The sequence below is a fragment of the Amphiura filiformis genome, unplaced genomic scaffold (genome assembly GCF_039555335.1).
Source record: "Amphiura filiformis unplaced genomic scaffold, Afil_fr2py scaffold_201, whole genome shotgun sequence".
Lineage (NCBI taxonomy): Eukaryota > Metazoa > Echinodermata > Ophiuroidea > Amphilepidida > Amphiuridae > Amphiura > Amphiura filiformis.
The window spans coordinates 33,343-54,571 of NW_027305665.1; the positions used below are offsets into that span (position 1 = coordinate 33,343).

The following is a 21,229-nucleotide window of genomic DNA, read 5'->3' on the forward strand; positions in this document are numbered from 1 at the left end:
CCAAATTAACCTCATATTTGCCCATTTTAGCCCCAAAAGTGCTCGTGTGAATTTGTACCATAAACTTGTATACAAGTATCTTTCGCCAAAAGGTGCTGGATTCACCATACTTCAATAATAAATTTTCCAACTTCAAAAAGAAATCTACGCCACTGGGGAAATGAGAATCCATTTTGAGGGGAAAAAATAGAGAAAATCAGGGAAAGAGGTGATTATTTTTGGCATACACATAACACATGTCTCTTAGTTGCCCTAGCTTACATGTAGTTGTACCCATTGACTGACTGGGCTATGTGGCTTTATAGTGTGCATGCAGTGTGATAACACAAATTCCATTTATTGTAACCACATGCCTTCCCAACTAATCATGAATTGGAAACATTTCTCATGCGTGGTACTTTGGGTATTTGTCAGGGAAATATGAGAGGGGGTTGTAAGGGGGTGATACCCCATGTAATGACTACACAGAATAAATCCTGTCTCAGAATAAATTGAGAAGGAAATTGGCCTAAAATTGCTGAGCTTCCGGGGCTTTGAACCCGGGGGGGGGGGCGGCATTCAACTTTGGAAATGTCAAATGACGGGGATGTGTGGACAGCAGTTTAAAACTAGTGGTCTTTTAGCGAGAGCCTGCAGACACCACAAAAGGGGGTCTTTCGGTGAGAAGGTCCCCAAAATGGGGGTCTTTTGGTGAGACTGGGGAAATCTTACCAACAAAATGGGGGTTTTGTGACCCTGGGAACAATTTTGGGTCAAAATATTTAAGTTGATACAAAATTTTCAAAAATTCATCAAAATATGAAATTTGTTTCAAATGTCATCGAAATTTAAAAATTTTGAAAAATTTGAAAAAATAATGAAAAAGACAGGTCATTAGGTGAAAATTTTGTCTAAAATTCTGTAAAAGAGGGTCTTTTGGTGACAGAAAAACAAAAAAGGGGGTCATTGGATGAGAGGTAGTTGCCGCACATCCGTCACCCATTTTTAGTCAGTGCCCCCATGCTTCGAAAGCCCTGCACCCCACTCATTTTGTGCTTGAGCTCAAAAAGTTACAAGACATTGACTTGTTACAACATTGCCCCAGACTCCCAGGCAATGACTAAAGGGCATAGTGTATGAAGTGGCCGGGGAAGTGGCGAAAGTGTAAAAACACAGTCAAGTGAAAAGAAGTTCGATCAAATGATTTTTTTAATTTGTGTTTATGGGTAGGCCCTACGCCTTCCATTTGCAAGTGTTTTGGGGCTGTGCAATAATTATGAGCCCCCCCCCAAAAAAACACCCCAAATGGTGTGCTAAAAATTGCTCCCCCACGGGGGCCTGATAATCATGAATCGGTCGCTCCCTCCCCCAAAGGGCTCATAATTATTGCACAGTCCCGGTAGGTTTCGGATGTGGGTTTAGGGCAAGGATAAATGATTGGGTTTTCTCCCATGGTTTTTCTGACTCGAGTGGCACGAAAATAGTATGCAGGGACATTGTGTCATGATGTAGAATAGACATCATGCATCATGTAGGCCTACCATGATAAAGCTTACAGTTTCGCATTGTACCTGCTGTGTGCACGGTTCTATCAGAGCACGATCTTCTCTGGTTCTATAAAGCTGCTCTATTTCAATTCCATAGTGGGATATAATATAAACACGATAATTATTATATTGACACAACATGAAATTATTATTTCTTTAGAAGAAACTGAATACGGCGTATTTAGCTGTTTGTTTACATGTCCGATTGTTTACTATATCGTGTATCGGAGCTGTCCCCGCACGCGTAATTTCTTTCTGCAACCATAATGGGCCGCAATGCGATAACACATAGTACATACATGTAATTATGGGCCTATGAGGCTAGATATAACACGAGTTTATTACCATTATTATTTCCTCTTACTTAATAAAATAAAAAGAAATCGATAGAATTAAAATTCTACAACGGTTTACCTGGGGTTCGAACCCACAATCAATGTATCCATAGTCTAATGCCTACACGACTGTGCTATGATTCGTTGTGCCAGAAAGGTGTTTGTTTATGATACTTATTGATTACGGAATAAAGTGCATACACACAATATACTATTACTAGTATATTAGTACTAATAAATACGAATATAATCCTAACCCTAACCCTAACCCTAATCCCTAACCCCAACCCTTACCCTAACACTAACCCTAACCCTAAACCCTAACCCTAAACCCTAAACCCTAACCCTAACCCTGACCATAACCCTAACCATAACCCTAACCCTAACCCCTAACCCTTACCCTAACCATAACCATAAGACCCTAACCCTAAGACCCTAACCCTGACAATAATGAACCTTGCCTCGGACTATGCGGTTAGTGATTGCGGCCCATTATGGTTGCAGAAAGAAATTACGCTCCCCGCACCACAGCCATCCATACACGGCTAGCTGTCACATCGACATGAAAGCGAAATAAGCTTTGGTTCAATCCCAGAATGCAACGCGCGCGCAAAACTCAAAATTCGGTTATGCTAAACGTAGCGCTCACAAAATTTCATTTATTTTACTATTTGCTGCCTTCTTTCTTGTAATTGCAGCTCCGGTGGGTTTCTATGGATCCAGTCTATCAAAATAAAGTGAAATGTTCCAATTTGATTTTCATGAGAAATCTCTCACTGCCCCACTAAGGAAAAATTACGTTTTATCAAATTTGATCCCGAAAGTTTAGATTCCCGTTGATTTCCGCCTTAAAACTTATACAGTCACCTGCAGAAAAGATTAATCTTTGTGATGGTACCAAATTTAGCTGCAATATTTTGCAATATTCTGCAGTGGAGTTAGTTTTATGAGGCCCTTTGCCAGTAAAATCAGTGCCGCCGAGAGCCATTACGGGCCCGGGGCATAGGGCCTGCACTTTGGCTCGACATTTGAAAGGGGCGTGAATTCATTTTTGGATACGCCCCTATTATAATTAGGTAATACTCACACACATTCCCTATATGTATATACATGTTCCAAATGTAGTAAATCTGTCTGCTTTATCTGTATTGTGCCGTTCTTAAGCAAATAGTTAAACACGATTTCATCAAACATTATAACAATAGCTCTTTTACAGTGAGCGTGTTTATAGTGAGACAATCTTTAGCTAAACTACCAAGTAGTCTAGATTTGCAATGGTTAGTAAAACATAAACAAATATAGACTGCGTGGCAGTCCAGCTAAATACCGCATAATCTATAAACACGCTCAGTGTGCAATCATCCCGGGCAATAAATTGGGCAATAATAGAGGATGTGCGTGAAATTATTGATTGGCTCCATACAAAGGATTTGAACCGGTGTCCTTCACCGTAATCATGGCGCAATGCAGTGCATTCAATCAAACGTTGTCGTCAACCTATTTGATCGTATAGTGCATTTGTTATGTGTGTGAGACGAGCTGTCGCGGTAGATTGCAATAGCTTGTAATCATGGTTTTGTTGAATGAATTTGAGTACTCCGCCATATTTACAGTATGATACGTCATAATCTAGGTGATTATTTGCATTGGATGCCTTGAATACGCTGGCGAAGTTGTGTAATAATCGGATTAATGCTATAACAGTAGGTGAATAAGTTTTGAATATATCGCGTTGCAAAGCCCCATTCAGTGATCCCAGCGAAAGTGAAAAAAAAATCAAATTGTTACTTTTATAAATTTTTTAAATGAAAAAAATTGGCAAAAACCCAAGAAAACGGCAGTATCGACGAAGTTGAAGCCCCATTCAAATACATGTAGCTAATTTATATATACTGTCTGTATATAAATTACAGATTCACGTAAATGCATTATTTTTGTCTTAACTAGGCCTGCACGGCTTTCGGCTGAACCACTAGCAGAAGATACCAAATTGATGTTTTATGACCTTTGAAATTCTTTTGTTGCGAGTGACATGGTCAGTTCAATTCACGCCGAGTGTCCTTGACAGGTTTGACTTTGCTTCAGTGGTCATGAAAGAATTCAAAAGATAACCTCTGCCCCAACAATCCCAAGCAATTGTCTGAAACTGCTCTTCGGATGATGTATTATAAGAACTCAGTCGTCAAATGATGATAGTCATATAATGACCAAAAGATTATTACTGACTATATCATTGAAGACTGAGTTCCGCAGTCTAGTACAAAATCTGAATTTTGATGATTTTTACGATCGCCCGGATGAAAAAATCACTGAATGGGCCGTTAGTACCCTCCTCTCCTTACCCTGGCAATATGAATCAAAGAAAAAAGAAAAGAAACAATAAAAGAAAAACAAATATGAAAAGTTCGAACAATATTTGGTTTAAAAAATTAACGTGACCGTGATGAGGCTCGAACTCACCACCTTCCGATTTAAAGTTCGAAGCGCTCGTGTACCAAATTCTGATGCCTTACCAAGTGAGCTAGATGCTCCTGAGATACGAAATAAAAATAAAATAATACACTGTATACCTGCTTGTGTCGCGATGTCGGTAACTGATTTGCTCTAATTCCATAATGGTACAGTGCACATACTGCAGTTACTGTCCGTTTTCCTATACACAATACACAGTGCTCTTTCCCATTGACGCGTGACCTTTACAAATAGCCCTACGTTAACAGTATGGGGATATGACTAGTTAACGTCGCTGTGTGAAAAATAACCGGCCAATATTAAAAGTACTCTTCTAAAGTTCTAGAAAATATAGTTTTTAACATGTCCTAAATTTTAGCTAATTTAGATGTTTGGAAATATTCGTACTTTGGTGTTTTAGTTAATGTTATAGGCAATAGTACATTGCCTAGTTAACGTCGCTCCCGGCCAATATTAAAAGTACTCTTCTAAAATTCTAGACAATATAGTTTTGTAACATGTCCTAAATTTTTAGCTAATTTAGGTGTTTGGAGAGGGTCGTACTTTTGTGTTTTAGGAAGGACATGTAAACGACAGATAACACCAAAAATATGAAGAAATTATTTCCAAACCGTGTTAAGTCAAAAATCATTATGTTGCTCATTTTCAAGAATGCTGGTTTACAAAAAGCACGGCATTGTCTGATTTCGTGAACAAAGCCACACTTAACATTGTTTCCTTTCGTTTCCTTTATAATCGGTTACCCAACTGAAGCTATGAATACCAGCTTTATTGCGATATCGCACATGAAAACAGTCACTTGTGCACAACCAGAGAAGATCCGATTTAATCAGTTGAGCTGTTTCAATGAGTGTTATCTTGGTTTAATAGCTTTTAATGGGGTTAAGTCCTGCAAAGGTCGAGATGAATTCTACTGTAGACATGACTGCATCATGAACAGAGCAAAAATGCCCAAAATTTAAAACCTATATAATTTATGAACAATATATACTACACATAAAAATACTAATAGGCCTACAACGGAATTTCAACATAAGAATCCAAACAATTAAGTACCAACATGCACAGCTTTGTCCTTATATCATTTTTGGGTTTTTAACAAAATGTTATCAAACCTCTACTGTGATTGGCAGTTGCACAAGGCATCTCTTTGATAGCTGATAATGACCATCCATTCAGCAAGTGGCTACTAACTGACCTTGACAGGCTTGAAAGAGCACTCCCTCATTTCAAATATATAGTTTTGGTTTCTCTTTTGTTTAGAAACCAAAAATCAAGGGATTAAAAGTAGAGCTGATCTGGTTTGCAATCATAACACTATTATGCTGGAAGGACACAGTATAGGGTATATAACCAGAAGTATACAATAGCCTATTGTGCTAACATAATTATTATCATGATTGATATCGGAAATCTATCCCGCGGACGACAGTTGAATGCTCTCTGTCGAAGGTAGGTGGCATATTACACTCACGAGTTCTAGGCCTAGAAATCATATACATGCGCGTATATTGAAGGCTGGGGCGGGGTGGGGGGATTTGTTTGTTTGTATGAAACATAAACGATGCATGGAGATGATTTGATTATGAATTAGTTTATTATCCCCGGAAGCACAACCCATACCTCTTTAAGAGGGGCTCCCTCCCTATATAACCACCTCTTCCCTAAATTACCCCTTTCCCCCTCCTCCTTCCCTAAATTTGATATCTTCATATCGAGCTCTACTCCCCCTTCTCTTTCACTTCCAATGCTCTCTCTCATCTGTTTCCTGTCTCTCCCGGCCCATATCCCCCTTGCCCTCCAACCACCCCCCCCCACCACACACACACACACACCCCACACAATCTCTTTTCCCCTCTATCTTCTACTTTTTGCAGTAAAAATTGCTTCAGTAAAAGTCATTAGGTTATTAGAGATAATATAATGGCATTACATCGATTCTGGTACATGGGATTAAGGACATGAATCGATTTTGTTTATAGCACCTATACAATTACAATAGTGACCCCTTTTGTAATGCCGAATGCAAATATTTCGATGGTCTATATTTTTTTTCAGGTGAATTAGCCTAGACTTATTCGGTTTTGTAAACCACGTCTTTCAATGTAGATTACCATGCTCGATTTCTCTCCTCGTGAATATTGCACTGCGAAATTTAAACATTTCTTTTGTATACTTAGAGTAGGTAACTTCAAATCAAATAATTTTACGATCCACACCACTTATAAGAAACTGAAACCAAAACCGAAACTGACTGACACAAATGTTCGGTTTTAAACAAAAGGTAGAAACAATGAGTGATATCTTATGATTCAAGTGGTTAGGCAGGACAATAGGAAACCACGTGACCAAAACCAAAACCAAAACTAAAACTATATATTTGAAATGAGGCACTGTCATCTGCTACAAAACCATCACACTCTAGGACCTGATCACTCCATAATGCAGAGAGCACAGTACTTTGACAATGGAGTAAAATTATTGATTAGGTGCGGATTTTAAAAGTACAGCTCCTACGCGTGTATAGCAAAAAATTGGAATAGAATGTTTGGAATCATGTAACTAAAATACTAAATGCATTCTGCAAAATGTGCTCTGACCAATATATAAAGCATTTCATTAGCTTTAATTTGACATATTGTTTGACATGTTTGGAATTATGGTAAATCATTAAATAAAATATTTATTAATTAATCAATTATGTCAATTAATTAAAAATTTAATGCAAATATGCATATTTTCTCTGACAGAATTGTAGGATTTCACAAGAGCCATCTTTCTTGTAAGTTTGATTCTTATAACATACCGGTATCGTATTGCGTCCCGTTATAGTTGCAGAAAAAAAATACGCGTGCAGGACACACATACGCACCCCCCCACACACACACCCATTAAATCGTACCGTTTTACAATCGTATAACATTCATTGGCGCTAGTAGTAAATTCCAATTTTCTTTGCTTTACCTCTCTTGTTAGGCTCAAAAATTAAAAGGGGACATATCTGACAGTAAAAGCTTACATTTTATGGAAATTATGTTTAACTATTTGCTTAAGGGGGAATAATACCCCGATTTTTTTTCTTGCAAATTTATTAAGTACATATATATGTTTATCACCTCATGTCCTGAACTTATAAAATATATCTACATATAAACTGATTTTCAACCATTTTAGTAAGTCATTTTAGCCCTATATATTTTTTGTTTACTGTATCCTAGTAACTCAGATCTATGTTTCATAACAAACCATAATTTATTCTTTTCAACATGTTCAAGTAGGGTACATGAATAGAATACATTAAATCCTTTGTTATACTCTCTATAGAAAATCTAGTGGTGCATGCAAAATACCTACCATGATATAACACTGAATAAATTAAATAAACACTTATACAATGGATGCATAGTCATTAGTTGTTAGGAGAAGAAAAGGCTATTAGGTCACCGTATGTCAGGTTATAGGTCAATTAGTTCAGGTCAAATTTAAGCATCAATTTTGAATACACATGTGAGAGTCTGTGATATCATAATGAGGCATACTTTTGATATTCTGTCTGGATATATATCGAGAAGTGCATGGTGGATATACTAATATACCTTGGGATGTAAATGGTGAGTACAATTTAGAATGCCTAGTTGAGATGGATTTCACAAATAAATATAAAATAGTTACCAAAATCACAAAAGTTAAGCTTACGGAAAACTACCCAATATGGTTGTATAGGTGACAAGAAATACAATTTTTTCATCATTGCTGTAGTATGGTTGTTGTAACCTGTTACCTATGGCTTAATTAAGTTTCAGTGCAATAATGTCGCAAGTTAAAAATACAAAATATAGCTCAACATTGAAAATAGAAGCATTTTAACAAGTTCCTTTTTGATAGTTGTGGAGCACCAAGTTCATGAAGTCATAAAAGAAATCAGGAACCACTTATTCCCATTTTACATATCAACTTTATTTCCCTAATGTGTTAGCAACACATATCCAAAATTTTAACGAAATTCGTTGATAGTAAGCTTTCCAAAATGAAGTGAATTTAAATCATCAGTGATGTACCTCCTTTTGGCTTCTATCTGTAAAAGCATGTAAGCTGCATTGATACCGATGCCACAAAAATGCAAAAAAATGCAAAATGCAAAAAAATGCAAAAAAAAAAAATCAATGGGTGTAGTACCCCTTAAACAACACAAAATAGATAAAGCAGACAAATTTACTATACATAGGCCTATGGTATGCCAGGGACTGTGTTGAAGGGACTGGAAACGGCTTCCACCCATTGTCCCATGCGGGTTGTTGGTTTACAAATTATCCTCAGTTGAGCAAGCATGAATAATACGTTCGTAGTCCGAATAATCAGTCCCAGAACAAGTGGCGTAGCGTGGGTCATCTGATTGGGGGCACCGACCATGGTTGGGGGGTGGGGACGCACCGGGTCTGATTGGTGGGCACAAGCCGTTTTTTGGCAATTTTTCTATGGGATTTTAACAATTTTGCAATCGATTGTGGGTGCGGGCACGTGACCCCCCAGCCCCTATGACGCTACGTCACTGCCCAGAACAAAATATACATTTCTGACATGATCGTGCTCTGGGTCTGAACTGTTTCCGTTTGAAATCTTGATGGCAAATTGGACAAAAGAAGCACATGGTTCTACTTGACAGCTTTTTAATCCCTGTTACCATGGTTACGTGAATCACGCTATTGTGGACCATCCTTCTGATACTTGAATGTTTGGACAATTGGAACGGTCTTTTGTCTACCTCTCTATTTCTAAATAGATGAGGAGGTCAAAATTGTCATCCTCGCCGAATAGGAAAGTCAGTGTAATAGTACGGCACTACGTTGATCGATACCCTGGTACGAACCCAAGCACAGTTACAACACAGCGTGTGGCTTGTCTTCCCGGGCTTGTCTTGAACATTGCGAAATGAGCTTACATGTTTGCTAATAATGATAGACTCTAGAAATGCCAACATAAATAATCAAAGAACGTTATTTTAATAATTATTTCAGTATCAAAATCAGTAGGAACAGCAAGCGTACGGTGTACACATTCCAGAAAAATGTAAATTTGTTATAGCATTCTTAGTAGAGGACCAGCCTGTAGACTCCGTGACTAAATCATAGAACAAACGTTTGAGAGTCATTTTAGGATCTTTGATTGATTGTGAATAAATTTAGCTTGGGCTCACCTCCTGAAACTTCCGGGCATTCCGGGGAGGGGTCAATCAAGGTCACATGGGGGTCAAATTTTCAGAGTGCTCCAACTATGCCAAGTAATATATCAAAATACTCGTATGGTCATGAGGATTCCAAAATGTATAGTTTGTTATGCGTCAGACCTTTCTAGAGGGCGCTTTGATGATAAATTTCCAAAGGTCAACGACCTTTTTGAATTCTGACCATGAGTTAAGGGCTGGGGTATGAGCGACCTTGAAGTTCCGGTATCTGGAGAGGGGGAGCAATGAGTTACCTCAAATCACAGCGGCAGGTAGTGACTGGGCCGCCGAGTGCTAATATATTTATTTTGGAAGGTTCGTGTTTGTTTTAAATTTTTGTGCGTTTTTCCAAAATTTGATATTTTTGGTCATATTTCAAAAAAGCGACATGCCAAAGACAACTCTTTGGGCACATAGTTTGTTATTGTTATTGCAGTTCTTTTCCACATACCTACGTTAACATTCGATTGGGTGATTTACTAATATTATATATTTTATGACTGCAATTTGGCGTTTTCAATGCGTTTTACACGTATCATGAAATTAACGCAAATATCTAGTCACGCTGCTTTTAGAATTTTTACCTGATCGTCGGCTTTTGCAGGCAACAGAATGCAGATTGGCTCACGATAGATGTCGTATTACTCTATGTGGTTCACTCATTGATAAAATGAGTTTGCATTCCTTGTAAATTAAAACACACATTGCCGTCTGGAAACCGGGTCTCCATACGGATTTTGGGACAGCCAATAGACTTCAGCGCCGTATCAAATCTCATAAAAACCACACGACTGACGACTATGTGTTTATGTTTCCAAAGGACGAAAGCTTGTGTTACATCTATTACTATACTTCTTTGGAAACGTTGACCTTTGACCATTCTTTGTATAACGCCCTGATATGACCTTGATATGTTCGCTTGATTGGGTACGTTATAGCATCCATTTCATTGAGGTGTTAGGACTTGGTCAGTATAATACTTGCAGGGATACAATAGTACAACATGGGGCGTGAGCAGGGAGAAAGACTCATTATTGATTAGGCGCGGACATATTAAAGGCACAGGTCCTTTGCGTGTATAATAGAAAATTATAATAGAATGTGTGAATAGAATGTTTTGATTTTTGTAATAAAATACTAACTGCATTCTGCATTATGTATTTATTTATTTATTTAGGCCTATGCCTATTTATTTATTTACTGACTTATTTATTTATTTTATTTATTTGGTATATTAGTTAGTAGGCCTAGTTAGTAAAGATTCCATGATAGGCCTACGGCGGTTTATTAGTGATTGTTGATAACTTGACAACTTGATTGATTGATCGATTGATAGTCATTTCACATGATATTCCTAGTTTATAGGCCAATTTGAATAACATCAGTACATTAGATAAATAGACCTATCAGTATTGATTTATTCTATTCAGCAATATCAAGGATTACTATCAAACTTCTCATAGCTGATTGTCAGTTGGCTCAGTGGTAACGCAGTAGTTTTTACAACACCGAGGTCCCGGGTTCGATTCCCACCTCTGCCTATTTTTTGCAAGGCTGAGAAAAAAAAAGAAATTTCTGGACTGCAAACTTATTTGGCGCGCGATCTGAGCTGGTCCTTTTCTGGTGGCTGTGTCTGTTACAGGCACACTCCCTCTGCATCCAAACCAGGTTCACGCTCATTAGACCTCCCTTAACAACGTCTGATTTTGGTAATTTTGGTGTCCAATTATATGATTTCTATAAACCGGTGCATGAGAAATACAACTAAGCAAATTAAAAACTATACAAGGAACCGATGACCAAACTCTTTGCAACAGGGCTGCTAAAAAATGATCCATATTGTAATTATTAGGTTATTGGTTTCATGTACAGTTTTTCTCGAAGTTGCATATGTTGATATTTTCATGCAAAGAGTAAATTCAAGTGAAATATTTATTATAGTGTACTTCAAAATCACCATCGTTACACCTGAAATTATGTTCTACAAAGGATAGACATTTTGGACCCGTAAAGGCAACGAAAAGATACCATAGGGTGCTTGCACGGAAGATCATGAGTAAGTTCAAACATCCTCCAGACACGCTCCAGAAGACATATGCAAATGCATGGAGTACAATACCAATCACCTGTAATCTGGTATAGATCAAAGTAAATCTTTGTACTCCATGCATTAGCATATCTTATGGATCTTGTCTGGAGGATGATTTTTTAATGCCATTCGTGCAAGCACTCTATTTCACATAACTTTAGAAATATTTGAATAGGGCAACATGAGTAAAAATAAGAAAACAAACATCACGCAAAGAGATGCAACTCTACCGCATGTAATCGAAGGCCATAAAAACATAACCTGATAACAATAGCTTGACAATAGCTATCTATAATCCGTTTTAAAGTCCACTTCATTGCACACAGTCCTGGTCCAATGATCATATACTTTTGTATGTATTGTTCCAGGAAACAATTATTTCAATTCAGTCAATTCAAATGATTTTGAAAAGGCTATAGTGTATCACAGGCATGTATTGAATGGCCAGTCATACAGGAATTAATCAACTTGCAGTTACTGGTTCCTTTGTTACCACATTTCAGTCATCTATTGGTTTTTTGACCATTGTATCACAGTGATGGCCAATCACAGACGAAGTAATCAAATAGCAGTGACTGTTGCCTTTGTTACCACATGTCAGACATCTTGTGATTAGTGTACCATGTAAACCTGCAAAAACAGGAAATGCAGGCCCTATTTTTGGCAATGTGAACGACATGGGCCCCTTTGATCAGTGATGACGGTGCAGGACTTCATAAGTGTGTGTGTGTGTGTGTAGAGTGGAAGGAGGCAACATTGGCATAAATTTCTTTTAACCTGGGGTGGGAGGTTGGTGTAAAATCCTTGAACATATATGTTGCAGCGATCAAAGTAGCATGTTTAGCTGTCTATAATCAAATATGAACATTGAAGGAGACAAATGCGCGCGAAGCACGCACAAATTTGCAATTTGAACGGCATTTTGCTCCCAGATTAAGTTTCTCTTAACAACTTCTACGCGAAGTGCAACAAATTTGCCAATTTAAAGCCAATTTGAAGCTAAAATGATCCAAGTATAAACCGGTGAATTGGACAAATGCGAGCGAAGCGCGCGAAAATTTGTAATTCGAACTTAGCGACTTTTGCTCCCAGATTGGACTTATTGAAACAAACTCCGTGCGAAGCGCGGAAAATTGCCAATTTTAAGATAAATGATCAAATGAAGGGCACAATGCGCGCGAAAATTTGCAATTTGTGTTCCCACGATTAAGCTGCACTCCCCTGATTTCTCGAAGCTTTCATTATATCGATGATCATTTTGGCAAAAGCAAAGAGTAAATTCAAGTGAAATATTTATTATAGTGTATGCTTCAAAATCTACCTTGTATTTTTTATCGCTTTTCTTTGTTTTTACGGGCCAATCATTACTTTATCCATTTGCTTTTTATGGGACGTAAAGAAAAGCAAAGAAAACAGACCTTATAATGGACCCGTAAAGGCAACGAAAAGATACCATAGGCCCGTAAATGAAAGAAAAGAGACCTTAGTGAGTATGTAAACAAGCATAAAAAAGCAAAGAAAGGATACCTTAATGGACCCATAAAAATTTGAAAAAAAAGAGACCTCGGAGGGCTATAAAAGGCAAAGAAGAGATATACCTTAGGCCTGAAGAAAAGAGACCTTTGTCGGCCCGTAGTAAATCAAAGTGCCTTAATTGCAAAATGTATCTTTTCTGAATCTTTTATACGGGCCCCTGGTGTCCTTTTTCTTTTTTTACTGCCCCATAGTAAAGTATCTTTTCTTCACTTTTTACGGGCCCCGAGTTTCCCCGGGCCCCAGGGTAACATTGTCCCGGGAACCCCCCTTTTTCAAGCGGCACTGAGTAAAAATACGCGACAAAATTGTTTAAAAGTTCACGTGAAAAAAGATATGTATCCTACCGCGTACCGTGCTGCACTCCATGTATACAAAACAACCCAAACCACACCTTGTTCTATAAATAGACTGATGGGAGACCTGAACCGCATAAGTTTTAAATACACTGGCTGAAATTGCATATCGTTTACCTGTGTGAAGGATCATTTTAAGCTTTTGTCATGGCTTATCATGTTTTATCCAGGAAACAATTATTTCATTTATTCATTCGATTCATTTATTCACACATGATTTCACATTTAATTGCAATATTTTCATAATCATATATATATAGACAAAATTTAAGCATTAACAACAAAACAAATAATTTAATTAAGTAGGTACATAATGAAATGTATCTGAAGCTTTGAATACAAAATTATATGGTACCGTATATATAATTTGCATTAATGATATTGATACATCAAACAGATATTGATCATGAACTTCATTAATTAGCCATCATTGCATAGAGAGTTCCTTTTTAGAAGAATTTATCAACAGGCAATTTCAACGTCAAAAAACGTTTCTGTACAAACTGAGAGAAATGTGGAATAAGAGTTCGCAAACGGAATACGCATTCCTCGCGAAGAACAAGGATAATGGCTCGATGGATAACTGACCTTTTCTGATGATGTTAGCAACTTTTTAACACAAAAAGAAACTCATGCAAGACATACAAGAACCCCGCATTCTGCCAGTTTTAAACGTGATATCTAGATTTGGGATTACGTCTACTTTAATAAAATTCTAATTCACATTTCAGTATTGGGCATATTTAGTGAACGAATCAGATTATATCATTTTAGTGTCGTTTGTGATGATGTTGAGGTTTAATAAGTTGTAACATCCACGGTGGGGGTCTGCCATTGACATGGTATATAGATACATGTGCTTGCCTTTTGGGGTGCTTTTTCGCCAATATTGGTATACAGATGGGTGCGTTTTCACCACAGACAAAAGCGCCCAGTATCATTGTGTATTTTGAGAAACATGTTGGTAAAAGCACCCAATTTGGGCAAAATTGGTTGCTTTTTCAAGGAAATTGGTACATTGATGTGTTGCACAATGCAAATTAGAGCCAAAATTAAGTTAAGAAAGTTTTGGAGTCCATGTATACATTATAGTCTGACTGGTTGTTTGTTTGCTAAATATTAAACAATTAAAATGTCATCATTTGTCATACATACTTTATTATAAAAAAAATGCTGTCAGTGAATTTTGCAGTCAGTATAACCTTAAGGGGGTTCGAAACGATGTTTCTGGAAAACAGAAACTGAAGTTAGAACCATTTGAATAGATTGAATAAGTTAAGCTAAATACACTGAGCAAAATAGTTTTTGTTTGAAGGAAATCGGACATACGGTTGTCAAGATATACATGTTTTTAGTTTCTTTGTATTCTATTGTTTTTGCCAATATATTGATGAAGTTAATGAGGAAAATTGGCAAAATGTGCTCATGAATATTCATGTTTGCCAATATTATACCAATATCTTATGAATAAACATTCATACTACTTTTATTTTATATGATTTTGACATGAAACTTTGCCAATGTGTTTCTATGGCCTAAAACATTAACATGTGATTTTCCCGCCCATCTAATTTGCATATTTGCATAATTAATTAGCATTATACTTAAGGTTAATTAATTATGCAAATATGCAAATTAGATGGGCGGGAAAATCACATGTTAAAGGTTTAGGTCATAGAGACACATTGGCAAAGTTTCAGGTCAAAATTTTAAAGGTAAAAGTAGTATGAAGGTTTATTCATAAAATATTGGGAAAAATTAATATTAATGAGCACATTTTGCCAATTTTCCTCATTAACTTCATCAATATATTGGCAAAAACAATAGAATACAAAAAATCTTTCAACAGCAATATCTCAAAAACCGTTTGTCCGATTTGGCTCAAATTTTAGAATTAAGATTATTTTGCATATCTCTCTGCAACAAGTCTATTTAAATCTCAATCAGAGCAACTTGATTTTGCCTTTCGTACCACCTTAAATATGCTATTTGATAATACTTTTCCAATCGGACATTTGAATTACTGTTGTACGAGTAATTAGCCAATCACGGCTAGGTATTTTAATGACGTCATATGCCTTGGAAAATGGCTCTATTATATTCCGCATTCCTTAAAACCCCCCGATTTGCTAGTTTTGATAATAATTCTTACACAGCCATTTGAATAACTGTGGAAGGAATAATTGACCAATCATAGATCAGCATATTAATGACGTCATACGCTTTCCAAAATGTCATCATTGAATTTCGCACCCCTTGGAACCCCTATTTTGCTTTTTCAATTACAATTATAATATATGTCATTTGAAATACTGTTGTAAAAGTAATCGACCAATCACCGTTCAGCATTTTGATGACGTCATACATTTTTAAAAATGCCTCCATTGAATTCTGCAGCCTCAAAAACCCCTAATATAGTCATTTCACCGTGTTTGTATGCGTTTGATTGTCCGTTTATAATTTGGGCACACTTTGAGGCGATTCTGGCCCACTGTGCGTTGGTGTCTAGTGTATTGTCTCAAATTTGGATGAAAACTTCTCCAAATATCACACAAATTAAATTCTTCCATTAAAAGAGTTAACATTTGAGTGACGAGGCCTACCACCTTTAGCTAGGTAGATTATTGACTTATATGGCCACAATTGTGCATTTAGTGATACAAGCACCAAAATTGGTACAGTCACTTTATACAAAAACAACGTTAGCCAAATTAAAATCCAACATGGCCGCCATTTTTTCAAGATGGCCGCCAATGAATGACACAAATTAATGTTACAAAGAATTTATTGGTCATACAAGCTCCAAAAGTTGCAGGTAACCTTTCTTTGTGTCACTTATCAAGCTGAAATATAAAACACTTAAAAAATCCAAGATGGCGACTGTATTCCTAGATGGTCGCCACTGAATGACATATATTGATGTTACAACAATTAATTGGTCATACAACCACCAAAAGTTGCAGTTACCCTCTCAGACAGTGCTTGTATATATGGGATGACAGTTACTCTGGCATATTCGTCAAATGTTGTTGGTGTACGTGAGGGCAGACAGTTTATCAATGCTGATCCATCAACAACGATAGCCTTTACTTCTGGCTCTTTGTTTGGGAACACCACTTGAGATTGAAGAATGTCAGTAAGGCCAGATTTCGGGCACGTGTACATAGCTTCCAATCCATCCCGTGTCACTCAGAGATGCAGGAACTGGCTGGTTTTCATATTAAGAACTCCTTTATATCACACTGCCGACTTTGGCATGATTTAAAGAGCTGTGAGAAGAGATTACAGTCTGGCTTTCTGATTGGAATCAGTGGCAGCACGTACATTGTTGAGTGAAGAAGCTAATTGTGTTCTTTGTGATGGATGTATAGAACAAGTCTTGTTCCTGGCTCTGTAGTCGATTCATAAACTCACAAAATATCTCAGTACCCCTGTAGTTCATGAACACTAGGTTGTGCAATGTCCTTTATGTTAAGAGCCAGTCACTTGACTCATCCTGGAGTAAGGATTGCCCATGTCTTGAAGAACTTTGGTTAGGTTCCAAGCTTTGTCAAAGAACGGTTGTACTTTCATTGTTTGCTCATGGTGGTTGTTGTTTACTCTAGCATCTTTATCTTCTGATGTTGCTTCACATTCAGAAACCAGATTTTTGTATTTAGTGACCCAACAGAAGCATGTGTGCCAATTTTGGTGCTTGTATCACCAAATGCACAATTGTGGTAATAATCTGCCCAGCTACTTGATAATCCAGTGGACCAAGGACTGCATTAAAGTCACCACCAATGATTAAGGAAGAATAATTAATATGGTCCACTTTGGCAAAAACATCCAGAAAAAATTCAGGATCATCGTTGTTAGGGGCATAGGCCTATATATTAACCAAAACAACAGATAAACCATTTATTTCAATTGAAATAATCAAAAATCTCCCATTTGGATCACTGTATTGTGAATGAAAAACCACAGACACAGAATTACGAATCAAGATTGCAACCCCCCTACTGTTAGAAGAAAAACTTGAAAAGCAGGCATGTTCCCTCCACAAATTATCATCACTGAGTGAAGAATGCGTTTTTTTTGGGTTATTTAAAATTTTTTTTTTTTAATACCAACCGACCGAAATCGACCCTACTTGAAAGGTCCGTTCGCCCGTAGAACAGGGTTTCTCTTCGCCTTACTTATAATTTTATAAATATTATTTGCCCCCCCCCTCCTTCCCCAAAACCAACCCTCCCCTTTTACACTCATAAATTAATTGTTTTTGCTAACTTTCCCTTCCGTGTAAAGTAAAACTTTATAAGCCGGTTGAATCAAACTGAACAAAATTAAATACAATTACAATATACCATAACAATAATTATAAAATCTAGATCCTAAACTAGCTGAATAAAAATACAACCATGCATCAATACGTGATTGTATCATATTGTCATATATGAGCGTGATGTATAGCATACGAGTCTTCCTCAACATCTTCCAGCCGGTATGATTAGATCATGTACATCATCTACGTGTTTATACTCTAAATTGTACGTCACAAGGGTGACAAAGGGCGTACAGATTAGCATACACAAAAGGTTTAAAACACATTTTGAATTTGTTTTTTGTCAATTTGCGAAGAATGAGTTTAGAATTGAGGTGGTCGGGCGGGGACATCTAGCCTATTAGTTTGAGCATTATACCGAAAAGGGCTAAAGTTATGGTTTCCTCAATTTACGTTATAATTGATTAAAATTAGGGACAGATTATGATCATTGGCGGCAAACATCTTGACTCCCAAATAAATAAATCCAAAAAAAATGACAGCCCCTAAGTTCCACGTGCAAACATTATCAAATAACATCATCGGCAGGTACCCAGTTCTGACCTTAATGCCAGTAAGAATCACATTTCGTCATCAATATGACCAATTGCCACGCCCATTTAGCACGGAAATAATGAAATATAACTTCAAATCAGCTATATCTCCAGCTTTTCCGTCATAATTTTTTTTTTTTCCGTAATGGAAAATCAAATAAAGAGTTTATGAATCTCAAATTATTTTGCCCAAAAATGCCACTATTTTGCAAAATTTTAACCTTGTAACCTGTCATTTTCGCCTTACTTTTGCGTTGGAATTTGTGCACATCCGGGTACCTTACATCGTTGAACACGGTATGGCGACTTGTAGATGTCACATGCGCATTTATATATATACCCGAAGTCCACTGGTTAGTGTCAATGTAAGCGTTATTGGGACTGGTTTCGAACACACCAGTACTGTGACACGTTACCGACATGCTTCAATTGACCTACCAACATCAATTCGTCTTATTACCAGTGGTAAAAGTAACGCAACCATCAAAGTCACATCTTCAGATATCGTGTCTATACATTGTATTGATAACAATTATAGTCAGGCAGGCGATGGCTTCCTCGTTTTACCGACCGCTGAACTTGGAAAGCAATACTATGTTGTTACTTATGAACCCAACGATCCGTCTTATCTTGCATTTTTCCGTGTTTCTGCTTTGCATACTGGGTCTGTGCAGGGATGGTCTGTGGTCTGTGTTAAACATAAGAACCAACGCTGGAGAAATATTTAAAATTGCCCTAGAGGCGTATATGAAAGCTATCAATTCAATGGTAAGGCATCTGAAGACCTTACTGGAACTTTCATAGAGAGCACGGAACCAGTATCTGTGATATCAGGCGTTTACACTCAAGTACCTGTAGGACTATTTGGAGGAGATGGTTTATTTGAAATGATACCGTCCTAGCACCATTTTTGGATAGGACATCTGGTTACGTTTACCGAGTTGTTTCCCATAATACGTAAACAATGAACATATCGAATGGTGGTAGTGTTGCGATTGAAGCTGAAACTTGGTTTGAAGATGATGTCACCGGTAACTCTGTGATTACTATCATGTCAGATCAACCCGTGCTTGTCGTTCAGATAATGAAGAGCTACGAGGCGGAAGGTAAATACGGTCCAGCTATGATTATCATCCCCCCGCTCAACTCGTATGCTAACAAATTTACCTTTCCAGTTATAGAAATGAAATATGGTTTACGTATAAAATACATATAACAATTAATCAACTGCATATACGCAAATGAACTAATGTATGATGAGGATAATTCGATGCGAGATTGGGAGCGACTGGAGGCTGCTGATGACCATGAGATGTGTATCATTCTTGGACACGTGACGGCAGGTGTCCATACTGTGAGTCACCAGGATCCAGATGCCAAGTTCACGCAGGCTTCAATCATGCTTCATATGGTAAAGGTAACATAATCAATATTTATAAAGAGATAGGGTATGGGAGGGGTGCTCTACGAACAGTGGCGTAACTAGGGTTTGTAGCGCCCGGGGCAAGAAACAAAATTTGCGCCCCCCGTGAATATCTTAGAAGCGGGCAATTCTTGAAACAACTGCGAGCGCGCGAAATTTTGGACAAATATGGCATACCACTAATTAATTTTGGTAACTAGAATATCTGTGTTAAAATGTTCTTTCAGTTGATTTTATGCTGAAAATTTTGACTTTCATCGCTTGGAGGGGCGCACGTTGCCCCCCTCTGCCCCCCGGTAGTTACGCCACTGTCTACGAAATGGTAGCGATAGATTATGATTTTATTTACTTCTTGGTCGCTCGATTACGTAATGATCAGTTGGAGCAAAATACCGGGGGGGGGGGGCAAAATACCGCAACTGGAACTGGTCCTAATCTGATACTCCTGTACATGATCTGGAACTAGTGAATCCTATAAAGCATTGCAACTATCATGACTTTAGAATTGCAATTTCAAACCTAATTTAGACTAAATAAATAGAGGAAAATCAGGTTTTCTTGACAGAAAGTTGTTTCAAGGTTAATTACGAGTATATACATGGTCCATACAATCATGCCCCAATCATGCCAATGTTGACGCCTGTATGTGGGTTTCTGACCAAATGAACCTCATAGTTAGCCATTTTAGCCCCCAAAGCCCAATTGTTTTCGCGCTATGCGCGAATTGATTCCACTTTTGCACAATATTTCATCAATTTAGCTTCTAAATGGCAAACATTTTGCGCGCTTCACGCGCATTTGTACCATAAACTTATTTGGTCGCCAAAAGATGCCGGATGCACTATATTTCAAGAATGTTTTCCAACCACCCCCCATGTCAAAAAGAAATCTACGCCACTGAATGCACCACTGATGTCCCGAGTTCGAGCGCCGACTGTGAATTTTGTTTCCAGTCCGTACCCGCTCTCGCAGGTTTCACCGGATAAACTGTTTTCCTCCTGCATATAAATACTTTTATAATCATTATTCTCTTGAGTACTTGAGCCACATTCCGTATTGATAGTGAAAGGTAGGGAATGGCGCATAATTGATAAATCCAAGCGAACCCTTCTTCAATTATGTCATGATATCCGACACCATGATGTGTTATTCCAGTCAAATATGTCACCTGAAATAATAATTAGTCAATAAATAAAAGTAAATTAGATAATGGAAATATTTGCTTTTATATTAAAATGTACATGCATTGTATTTATAGATATATTACCAGAACTACAGTAAAACTGTATTATGGGTGTGGGATGGGGTATAAGGGGTGTGTGTATGTGTATGGGGAGGGGCTGTGTCACATAATTATGGTGTATTATGAACTCTGGAGCGTGGAAAACTTAAAAACATGCCAAATATTTGGTTCAAA

The 21,229-nt window shown here is 37.5% G+C and overlaps 1 protein-coding gene across 1 annotated transcript in view; it reads right to left on the reverse strand.

The window, feature by feature from the left end:
* Window positions 1–20,274: 20,274 nt before the first annotated feature.
* Window positions 20,275–21,229, reverse strand: part of LOC140145293 (uncharacterized) — a 54,912-nt gene continuing 53,957 nt past the window's right edge. Inside the window, exon 10 of the mRNA XM_072167052.1 lies at window positions 20,275–20,980. Coding sequence (XP_072023153.1) covers window positions 20,934–20,980 — 47 coding nt within the window. The 3' untranslated portion in view covers window positions 20,275–20,933. The remainder of the gene's footprint in view (window positions 20,981–21,229) is intronic.